Here is a 12,795-nt window from a genome sequence, read left to right as displayed (position 1 = left end):
GAGGCTTTCGCTATTTATAAAATGATTCACTTGAAACGTCTGATTCACTTATAGACGTTTTTTGAATCGGACTTATCTAAAGTTTTAAACATATTTACATTTATGATGTAAAATTATCATACGCACCGATCATTTTTAATACAAAAAATGAAAAATTGATACTTTTTACCATTCTAATAAGAAGCTAGAAAAATTCTATCGGGAAGCTTGAAACTGTGGTGATACATTATGTGCATTCTTTGAATTCCTATGTGTAAAAACATTATTATAGGGTTAGTTAACTATTCAAAGACTTCCTTATGTCTGATTGATCACTTTTAATGTGACTTATTTTATTTGTATGCAATTTATTTACCAGATGTTTATGTGATTTTGCTTAAATTTGTTGTACACTTAATTGCAACCCATGCAGTTTCGTTTCAAATCGCGGTGTTGTGTTACAATTATTGTGTTTGTTGGTAACTACATTTTAGTCGAGAAATTTTTTTCCGCTTCTGTAAGTGTCATTAATAAAAATATTTTTTTTAATACCTGAACATTGATTTGTTTATTATGAATTTGCATGATAAACGAACAATTTCAAATATTAACATTGGCACTTTTACAAAACATGTATGGGCACCAGTACTAAATATAATTCACTTTATGTAGTAAAATGGGTACGCCAATGGTTTACAGGGGGCACTTTCCCGGCCGTAAAAAAGCTCCGGACTTTTAGCATACTCGTAAGCCTTATCGAAAAGGGCTTAGCGTCGAGAGTGGATGCAAACTCCCAAATGCGACATTTTTTATCTTCGAGACAGCTCACTTCTGCCTCGACAATGGACCAGTCCACTGGGATAAAAAAACATTCTTATGTTTTGCCTGGAATATTATTAGGATTTTCTTTTACAAACAATATAATTTGTAGTTTTCTTTGCTCCGAGGGAACAACTGGGCTTGCCTATTGAATTTATAATGGCACCTATTCCAATTTGTCAATATATCGGATACCTACCTATAGGGATTAATTATATTCGATAGCATAATAATTAATTATAATATTGTAATCTAGAATAGTGAAACGCATCTGAGAATCGAAAGGAGTGGAAGGGGTAGGGAGTTATCTTGATCCAATGTTTTATTGAGCCCGGCTGAAAATAATGATCGAGATTTTAATGTGTATGTTAATTTTAATGTGAACCCTTGCTCTTTCGTACAATTGATATACGTTCGATTACATATCTTGCATTGTTGAGAGGTCATTCCATTAAGAGAGAGGTAAATTTAAACACCCTTGCCAGCAACATAAAAACATCACACGAACTCACACAGATATTAATGGGCCACGGAGCACTAAAAGCCCACATATCTAAAAATTGAGGGACGATGACTGTTGCCCATGTGACGGCAACACCTCTCAAAATCAATGCGCGACCAAAAATAATAACGTTTGAAGTCAAACTAGGAATTCTGCACCAATTGTACAACGATGTAGGTTTTACACATATGAGTCTGTTATAAAAAATAGTGTCAGGCACGGTGGGAGACAAGAGTGGGAAGGGGGTTTCGGGTCCAAACCCTTCCCTATTAGGAACGAAAAAAAAACAAATTATTTTGTTGAATGGAATATTATTTCTTCTTCTTCTTCACCCACGATGGCCGCGCGGCTTAAGCGTCGGCCTATCACGTCGTGTGTCCCAGATTCGAATCCTGGGTCTGGCAGTACACAATTATTGTTTTTCAATTTGTGTACGACTCAGAATATGAACCTAATAGATTGAGCAAGTGTCTGACATCCATTTCTCGTAAAAACAAAATCTGTTAATACAAACCTCCACTCTGTGGAGGCACATATGATCTTATTAGGATCGGACATGGTGGTAGTAGATTATCATGACCTCGTGACTGAGGATCGTGACCCAGACAATTTTACTGTCTGAACGGATTAGCCCCTCTCTTTTCGCCATTCTCCAACACGCAAGGCCTGTATCAGTAGAACTCACAGATTGGTGCAACTATCTTTGGCATCTAATGTATACTCTAATATTCTGATGCGGAAATGTCTTAAAAGACATGATAACGTGGTCGTCGCAAGCATTGTAGCAAATCGCCGATACACATGCGAATCGCCCATGGTGCCACTGTGATTGATGATGATTTACCTATACCGATACCCAAGTACTTTAACTTCATCACCTACACATACATAATAACACTATTATAGCTACCCAATCCAGTGACGTAGATTGGCATCTTATCGATATTTATTTGGAGAAGAATACATAAGATATTTTACTGTTATGAGATTATTAAAATAAAGATGTGCGCATTTTATTGTCGCTTGACCCCTCGATCCGTTCAAACGAAATAAGTAAACTGTCAAAGATAAAAATCCCCTAGTCGTGTTTTCCGTAATACCTACCATACCAATATTGCCAATCGAACAAAAATGTAATGAGACTATTTTTACGTGAAAGTAATAAATTTTACGATTAAAAAAATATTTTTAAATAATTTGGACGAATGAAAATCGTACAGTTCGGTTATGAGGAATACAGCGGAAAACACATTTTGAAAATACCCGATATACTAGATTATTTGTTAGTTTGGGTTAGTTTAGGTTAGGTTAGGTTAGGTTGGGTTAGGTTACGTTAGGTTTGGTTTGGTTAGGTTAACCTAACAAATAACCCAGTATATCGGCTATTTTCAAAATGTGTTTGCCGCTGTATTCCTCATAACCGAACTGTACCATGAAAATATAGGGATACCTTCATTTTTTATTTGATAGTGATCTATGGGCACCCAATGAAGGCATCACTTATAATGGAAACGCCTTCACTCTTCTGTATCCGTAAGCCAACTCGCACATCAAAACTCGTCTCGTCTGCAACGTGTCGAATACGTCGTTGTGACGTCATCGTCATTCACAAAACACACGTTGCCAAATGGTACTCCGCAGATTGGTCAAATGCGATTTTATAGTTTGAAAAAATATCTAGTGCTGCTATCAACAAATCGAAGCGAGTCGAAGACGCCAGAACGCATACGCACACCTACGAATTGGTCATTCCTATACCGGCTCACCGGTCACCGCATCCAAATATATATACGTTTCGAGAGGTTACGCGCGACTGTCGTCAGGTAGATGTGCGCGGTCTTCATATGCAACATCGAAACGACATTCCTAGAAGATTTGATTTATGGTGCTGTTTATTTATGGATTCTGTGCGCAGACGAGGCGAATTTAGATGTGAGAGCCGGCTTACAAAAAAAAAAAAAAAAGCATTTCATGTCATAAAAAACGATGTTCTTTAAAAAACATTAAGTAAAACTATGAACCACCCATACACCCACGGTGGCCGCGCGGCATAAGCTTTGGACTATCATGCCGTGGGTCCCAGGTTCGAATCCTGGGTCTGGCAAGTACACACATTGTTTTTCAATATGTGTGTGAGTCAGGGTATGGACCTAATAGGTTGAGCAAGTGGCTGACATCCATTTCTCGTAAAAACAAAATCTGTTAATACAAACCTCTACTCTGTGGAGGCCCATATGATCCTATTAGGATCGGACATGGTCGGAAAAAAAAACTATGAATCATTCAAAAATGTTTTCGCTGCATTAGGGAAAACTTAATAATTATACTAAATTTTAAAGATAAACATAACCATGGAATAATGTGTTATGATAAGGCAGAATGCTTTAAATGTTTTTAATTGTTAGTTTATCTTTGACTTAAAATAAAAAAATATTTTCTTTTTAATGTTTTAGATACGTATTGATTAATTAAAAGACTTTAAAATGTAAATTATCCATAAATTATTACGCTAGATGCCTCTGGTAACTGGTCAACTGAAATGAACGAAAATGACTGTATAAACATATATTTAAATTGTTATTAATCAACAAAAGTTGATTCTCTCTAATTAGTTCTCAGGCATGCCATAATTCAATGTACCTATCAGTTTGGTCGCTCTGTATCTTTTACTTAACCTCAATCTTACAGACACGTATGGTTGACTCTTGATTTATCGGGCTAGATGAGAAAATTTCGCTATCTTAGCTCTATATCCCAGAGTAATTTACTATCCTTTTATTTAGTCTCCTGCAATCCTCTCTACTCTGCCTTGTAATGCCAATTTCCGACATCAACAACTCAAATATTGTTCTTCACTTCGTACAACCACCGAACGGGCAATGCACCAGACTCTGTCTTCCCTCAGGTTTAACCTGAATACTGCCAGAGCCAAGTTAACTCGTCAAAACATGTATATGGCGTCAGGCCATGGGCAAGTTAACTCGGTAAAGTGACAAAAATAAAAAATAATAATATGAAGTTGGGACAACCATGTTTGTGTAGAATATTTATCATTTGAGTGTGAAAAAATTCACAATAAACTCGAGAAACATGTTGATTTGGTAAGTTTGCACAATTATTTATCAGTGATAAGGTTAAAGATGATAAGTACATTTTCTTCTAAGCGTCAAGCCATACTACATATTTATGATCGGTATGTTACCTACTATCGACATTATCAATATTTTATATAGGATAATTTAGTTGTTTTACATGACCAGTTGGTAGATTTGAACTGATTGTTCATAAAAAAACATCCATCTACGAGCTGATAGGTATAATTCACTTTTGGATCTCATCACTGACAGATGAGAATGACATTCTATTCTAGCATAATCGAATTCCCAGCTAATCCTAAGCACCACTAAAACATGCAGTTATAATCAGTAAAAATATTATAATAATAGTCGTCCACTTTGCATTTCTCAGTAGGGTGGCTACTAGAAACAGAAAATACAATTCAATTCATAAGAAGTATTTTTTTCAAAAAGTATACACATACTGTCCAACAAGAAAATCTATGCAATAACCGGAAGTCGCTGGAGTCGAAGTGCGATTAACTAAATAGGGGGGGTTTGTTAGCTCACAGTTTTAACACGTGGACAACTCATCGATAACCGGAAGTTGTTGCACTCGAAGTGCGGTTAAATACAGGAGGGGCTTATTAGTTCACAGTTTTAACACGTTGACAAGAAGATCTTTTTCGACAGTACACAACAAATTACTTAAGTCATTTGAAGTGTGCAAATGATGTTTACAATAAAAGATTTTGTTCCCGACTGTTAATCCACCACCCGGTTAACACGGCCCCGATAACTCTGAATACTGTTCAGCAAAACCTTGAATTGCTAGTAATTTGGTCTGCAAGTGTTTTACAAGATGATTAAATTAAAAGTTTAAAAAATCTTATCTTGATAAACGAGCGAAATCTTGCAATACGAGTAGTACATATACGCTTTGTCCACCGAGCATCATGTGATCTCAACTGAGCCGATGGTTCTTCTCTCTCTCTCTAAGAAATCCTCAAAAGAAGGCAAAAGCAAGTGTCATTGAATTGCTTCCTTATTAAAGTCACACAAAGGATTCCAATGCGCCAACAGATAGCACTGATTCCATAAGTGACAGTAAAAGTTGTCATACACAATAATTGATAAATTTGATTACTCTATATGTAATTTAAATATTAAAGATATAAAAAAGTAATTTGTATTTATCATATTTAAAGAGTATTTTTGGGTTTTGGAACGAATCATTTGAGTTTCCATTATTTCTTATGTGGAAATTCACTTTATAAGAATGCTTTGGATTACAAAAACGTAGCCAGAACAAATTACGCTCACAACCCTAGGTCTGACTACTAATAAACCACTATTAATTGACTTAACCCTTCAGCGAAAATTGTTCCAACGTTCCATTAACACGCCATCAACAATATACACATAGTTTCAAATCTCGGCTTCATTATCTCTGGTATTATCAACTCATTTATAGATACCAGATATTTTTAAATAGGTATCAATCCTAATAGATGTGGTTATGACAATCGAGTATAGATAATAATAACTGTTCATTATCCATATCAACTCTGAAAAGGCTGTAAATACTTTCTACTGATACTTCATTCCTGCAAACATACTAAACATATACCATAATAACAAACAAACATAACTTATATCAGTAGATGTTCATTACCACGGACCTTTTGTCACAAATCTTTCTCTGAGCACAGTGTTTTGTTAAAATATTTGCATTAATACATATTCTTCTTAGATGTTGATTATGCTTTAACACATTGATAAACACATATTATGGTACCAGAATTTATTTGTAATTACAGAGTCATTCCACGCCAAGGACGATGGATCGTAAGCAACCTGAATTGACAATGTGCAAGTCTAAACAACTTATATAGTTATTTATTTATTGGATATCAATATGAATGTCGACCAAGCAAGCCTAAAATTCAATTATAAAATGCAATATACAAAATGTCTCATGAATTTAAGTAAGCTCAATATTAACATTACGAAGTGTTTATTTCCAAAAGTCCACATAATGGTCAAAATCTAATAAAAAATATATTTTGCATGTAATTTCTTACCATATCTGATGATCTATAACTTCCATAACCTGTTAAAAGCATTAAAATAATTTCTGTTAAATTAAAATAGTACAAATAAATACCGTTCTGCCTAATTTTATTTTGCTTATATTGCAATCATGGGTCGATCGCCTTATTAAATGGGTATATTGTTTTAATTTGTAAATGCAATATGATGGATAAAAAACTAAGATAAAAACCAATCATGCTTGAAACATAAACTAAATTGTTTTTGGAAATATATGCCTATAGGATATAAATAATGAAGTAATTGTAAATTTTCTACAACGTTTCCACACAAGATTTCTTTAAATCTGTAAATGCGTTATATAAACTATATTCAAGCGTATGGACACATTAAAATACATTTCATACAGTCAATAGCTTACAAATTATGTTATTTAAACAAACAAACAAAAATGGCAGACAGAATATCATATAATATCAAGATTTCGAAGCAAAGATGAGCGGATTAAATCGCTTGAAGAGCAGATCATTGCTGGACAAAACATCGTCCAATAGTAACTAACTACCTACCCAAGACACAAAAAGACTTGAAAGACGACTAAAATCCTGCTGAATCAATGAGATCACTATTTTTCTTAAAATAGTCTGGTATTAATAAATTTAGTTATCGAAGATAAGTTTTATAAATTTATAAATGATTTAATTAACCATGACGCATAATATGCATAAATCAGAAACAGGACGAGTCGAATCGAAGTCTTGAATTAGTAAATTTTCCACAATGATTGTATTAATTTTAGACTTATCACTCTTTTCCTTTTGCACACAAAAATATACTGGACAATTTCCATAGCAAAATATAAAAATTCTAGATTTTACAAAGTAGGATTAAAAAAATATTTACTTACATGTAATATTATTTGTTTAAAATAGTAATCCAATAATCCAGCATATTTTCTTTGGGCACTGCACCATGTCTGAATTTATGATTTTTAAGAATAAAAACACATTGAAAATAAAAGCATCAGTAGGTATTTAAATTATATAAAATACCTAGGTACCTAAATAATAAAAAAATGTTTTGTTTTACTCGGTGGTCTATTTTATTAGAAAAAGAGATGCAATATCACTATAAGATTTTGTTAGAAGTGTATTAAAAATATAAGAATATTTTCTAAATAAGCGCTTTACACCGATTAACAAAAATATCCCAAACATATCCACACTGAGTAATAAAAATATATATTTTTTTACAAAAATTTCTTATCATATGTACCTCCTAATTAACAATACTTTTAATATAACAATCTATTATCAAGTGGAATGAATATTTTTATATCTCTGTGATGCAAATGCAAGTGTTCATCGCTTATATTTATTTAGAAAAAAGAGTATTATGGCATTACAGTGATTGATTGACCAATGTGCCATAATTAATAAGTTAATCATATTATTATTGTTGATTTTAAATTTAGGAAAACACTAAAATAATCTTAATTGTATTCAGCACTAATTCGTTTTTTATCAAATTTTTCACATAAGCTTACTTTATTTTTTATTTATGTATATTTATTCGTTATTTATCGACTACTATATTATTTTTTAATTTTATTAGACAAGAAATATTTAAATGAAACCTGTTCAAGCTCTAACCACCTCACTCAACTGAATTCCATCTCAAACTGACTCATATGCAAGTGTGAGGAGCCTACTCTACATTTATTGGTATCGGTGAAAGCGAATACCCTCAACGCTACATCTCGCTCACGCTATTACACACCAATGGAGTACTACCTTCAACCCTTGCAATTCGTATACCACTACATGAAAGAAAGTAAAATATTGAAGGGGTTACATTGCTTTTTACCCCACCTAGCGCATGCAACTATTTTTTTATTTTGACGATATTCTCCGTCTCACTTGCTCATTCAGAATTTATTCAAGCCGCTAATGCTAACTCAATTGTTAACCCATCAATGGAGAACTGCATAAATACTCTCTTTTAAGAAAATATATTGACATTACTAATAGCTAGAGTTTTATAAACTTTATATAATATAAAATTTTTGAATTCTAGTGTTTTATGATTCACAAAATGGATAGAACAATAAAATAAGAGGTGTTTGTTGTCTCTCTTCTGGATATACTTATGCAATTTTATGAAAGGGGTAAATATTCTCCCCCTACCATTTTTTGCAACCCTTTCTGTGTTAGACAATTCAACCCCTTTTTTATATTTTTTATGCACCTTTTTTGGTTTTGAAGATAGTGTTGCCATGTGAATTTAATACATATCTCTAAAAAATGCTGGTTGGTGTGCTTTATTACGGTAAAACACAACTCGAATTTTCAGTAAAATATCTTATTTATCTTTTTTTTATTTACATAATGTAATATTATAGTATTTCAAACATTATTCTTAGTTTTATTATTTAGCATTTGCGTTTGAGGGAACATGGTTATTTTTTTGTCTATCATTGTTGGCAAACATGACTGTCAAGTGTCAACATCCTGAGTCCCGATAACTCGATAACTCGACAACTTCACGCCGGTAGCCGTCAAAAATCTACTAATTTTCGACATTAGCGAATAATTGTGGTTTTACAAATAATTAAATATGACGTTATATCATTTTGGCAATTGCCTTGCTTTAGTATACGTACCGTATTGGATGGCGTATAAATATTCTGGATTGTATGTCATTTTCATTCAAGTTTCTTACATTATTTAAACCTACATTGACACTAATTTAATTAACCTATAATCTGTGCAGATCTGAATATGGAGCCTTTTGGAAATGCATTCAAGCTGGAGGAATATACGTGTTCGCACAGTTGTGCAAAATGCTCGTCCTGGCCACATTCTTCCCTGACACTGATGCTGAAAATCTTTCTAGCGGTGTTGACTTTTTAGGGGTAAGGAAAATAATGAAGACTGATTCCCTACGTCCCGGGATTTTTTATAAATGGCATAAAAACATTTTGGTAAAGATAGTATTGTACTCCGAATCGGTTTTGTGGTTAAGGTTTCGAGACCAAAAACCAAACCAAAACATAGGTAACTTAATTTTTTCTGGGTTGCAGTAGATTGTGTTGGTTTTTGATCTCAAAAGACACCGACCACAAAAACAAGGAATACTGTATTTTTGTTGTAACCGACACTTTAAAATTCGATGACATATTTAGATGGGTCAGGCTCTAACTACGGATTAGAAACAATTCAGAGATTGGATAACTTTTGCTCGGCATGAAAAGTTATCTTCGAGCGGTCCTCCAAGCTCGATTCCCGGCGAGGTCACAATACATCTATGTATTTTCTCAAAGCCAGGGTGCTTCTGTAATTTTTTCACTGCTACTACTACACTACTTTTACTGGGCGTCAAGACGTTTTCTAATGTTAAAAAACAATTTATTTATATGATATATGCATTATTCTTGATATACATAAATGTTAGTATTGTAAATGCTTCTGTACAACATTGCTTTATATTCAAAAATTGGATAATGAACAGTCTCACTTCATTATTATTTTATATGTATTTTTTTCTAAATTACAGGAATTCTTGAAATCGACAATTGATGTAGCGGATCTAGTTGGAATGTATATTGTTTTGGCGGGTATTCCCGGAAAAGGACATTCAAAGATATTAACCGCTGGCATAGGATGGGCTGGTGCCGAGGTAATAAATATATTATGTTACACTCATTTTATAATTAAAAAAATACACTGGTTTTTTCATTTAAAATATTTTTCAAACAAAATGTTTCTTTTTACACCCAAAATTGAAAACCAAATACGACCAACTATAATATGTAATTGCAGCAATATTATTCTGTGTGCTTAATGATTGGTCGTCATAAATGGTACAAATATACTTACAGTTACACTGCACAAATGTTCACCAGTCAATCTCGATGTGTAGTAAAAAATGTTAAAGCTACAAACTATATAGCCTAAAGCTCTGAAGATGTTGAATAAAACTCTCGAAAAGAAGACAGCTGAAGTGGAGCTAAGAAAACTATTTATAATAATGATAAAATTTGTTGCAAGACACTTCCCAGTTCAGATTGATTTGTAGAAAAGTTTACACTATTATCTGTCAAACAATTTCAACACAATTTTATGATCACTCAGATCAAAGTCAACCGTCATAATAATAATAGCTAATAAAATTTCATCTAGTTATAGTCCAAACCCTTTGATTAGCTCAACTAATTGAAATGACACATTTAATGTTTTTCCACCATGTCAATGTACATATTGTGGCAATGGCCCAGTGAATATCACACATATTTCTATCATAAACAATATATTATTACATCCAATATTGTTTGAGTGGCGGCTCTTGTGGTGCAGTTGGTAAGGCGCTCGCCTTCCACCCGAGAGTTCCTGGGTTCGATTCCCGGTCATGACAAAAACATTTATGTGTTTTTCTCAAAGCCTGGGTGTTTGCGATTGTTCAAAATTACTAACAACCACCTTGTACGAAAAAGCAATGACATGGTTATTAATAATTCTAAAAAAAAAAAAAAAAAATATTGTTTGAGTATATTTTATTGTATTTACTTGTGTCACTGTACTGCTCAAATAACGTGGATTATGAAGCAACCTGTTGAATGATCAGAGCAGTTATTTAAATACTATCATCATCAGCCGGGTTCCATCCAATGCTGGATGAAGGCCTCCCCTAGCTCCCTCAAATCTTCTCACTCCTTAGTTCTTCGCTGCCATGTACATCCACCGAACTTTATGAATTCGTCTATCCAGTGGGTTTTCCCTGTGGTCGTTTAGTGCCTCTTAGGTACACTGCATGGCGACATTTGTCCAGCGGTTGTCCATTCGCTGAGCAGCCCATTATCTTTTCATCTACTTAGCAACCTCTAAACACATCACATACTCTTTCTTGTCTACTTGATCTTTCAGGGTTAATGAACATACACCTTTCCAAGCCACGTTGCGCTACTCATAATTTCTTGATTTCTCTTACATTAAGAGCTCATGTTACACACACATACGTGAGTACTGTACAATCACATTTTTATTTACGATTTCAGGTTATATTAACAAGAGCGTTACTTCTGTGGTTCGGGGCAAGAGGTGCCGAATTCGACTGGAAATACATTCACAAATGCTTGGAATCAAATATCGCTTTGGTCCAGCACATCACGACTGCCACACTAGTCTGGCTGTGGGGCAGACACGACCTTAACAGAAAATTGGTGCCAGCGGTGATGACAATGCTCATCTTCAGCCCATACAAAGGACTACTGCTGGAGACTTTGATAACATTGTTAGGATCAGGACCTTGGGTAGGTCTCATGATTAAATCTGCCGTGACTATGGTGCTCGCTGGAACAACATTACATATTTATGCTGGTCTAGCTCAGAAATTGGGCATTTTTTAATCTTGGTTTGTTTAACATTGGTATTTTACTGCAACTCATTGTCACTGCAATACAACTCCAAGATTAGACTGTTTTCTAATAATTTATTAATTTAGCTTTAGAAATATGTAAATTAAAGGATATTTCCAATAATTCATGGATTAAAATATTTAATATGAGCTGCGGCAGAATACTGTGGTAATGTATTCTTACCTCGAATTTGTTTTTTTTTATTTTATACATCGAATTGTAGTTATTTTCTGTTTAAATAGGTACATATTTTATATTTAACTAAATTATTTAAATCTATGTCAACATGAGAACAAAATAAAGATTTTATTATGGATTTCTATGATTGTAGTTTAATTTTTATTTTTACTCTGGTTTCATGTATGGTGTATCTCCTTAAAAAGAATTTTATTTGATAGCCATAATATCAAGTGGGTCGAGAAATAATTTGAACAGCAGCAATATTTCTGACATAACAACATCATTATTCACAAACATCGTTATACATTCATTTTTATTACTTTTGTTTGTTTTTCTTCTTTATATTTCATGTCAAGTTGTCAACGTCTTCAACTTATAATTTGTAATGTCCACAATATGTAAAAATAAATAAATTGAATTGAATTGAATTGAATTATAATATACTTAACTTCAAGTTAAATAAATAGATTTATTTATTTATTTAAAAAAGACACAAATTATTAATTCACGACATGACATTTAGAGTAAAAAATACAAGTAAATCAATTAGAGAAAAAAACAAAGCAAAAGAATTATTTTATAGAAAAGAAATAAATAAAAAAAAACAATAGGTACTTACTTAATTTAAAAAAAATCAAATTAAACAGTAAAATAGAATTTTAAAAACAGAATGCATTTATGCATCACTAAGAATGTCTACATCTCTAGGGAGTGCATTGATCAGCCGCACAGCCCTCGCTATTGGTGCAATACACAAATAATATAAAACACATGCTCATTTGGAAAGTCATGTC

The 12,795-nt window shown here is 33.1% G+C and overlaps 1 protein-coding gene across 1 annotated transcript; it reads left to right on the top strand.

Annotated features, from left to right (window-relative positions):
* Positions 1 to 8,935: 8,935 nt before the first annotated feature.
* LOC147078527 (BOS complex subunit TMEM147) lies at positions 8,936 to 12,144 on the top strand. Its single transcript, XM_085957330.1, has 4 exons — positions 8,936 to 9,101; positions 9,181 to 9,322; positions 9,964 to 10,086; positions 11,462 to 12,144. Exons 1-4 carry the CDS (start codon positions 9,025 to 9,027, stop codon positions 11,810 to 11,812), a joined length of 693 nt encoding a protein of 230 aa, XP_085813456.1. The 5' UTR covers positions 8,936 to 9,024; the 3' UTR covers positions 11,813 to 12,144.
* Positions 12,145 to 12,795: the final 651 nt, after the last annotated feature.

This window comes from Rhyacophila brunnea, unplaced genomic scaffold (genome assembly GCF_057557595.1).
Source record: "Rhyacophila brunnea isolate RB1 unplaced genomic scaffold, BYU_Rbru_1.0 scaffold_11, whole genome shotgun sequence".
Classification (NCBI taxonomy): domain Eukaryota; kingdom Metazoa; phylum Arthropoda; class Insecta; order Trichoptera; family Rhyacophilidae; genus Rhyacophila; species Rhyacophila brunnea.
Note: the sequence above shows the minus strand (reverse complement) of the source record. Positions and strands in the feature narration are given on the sequence as shown.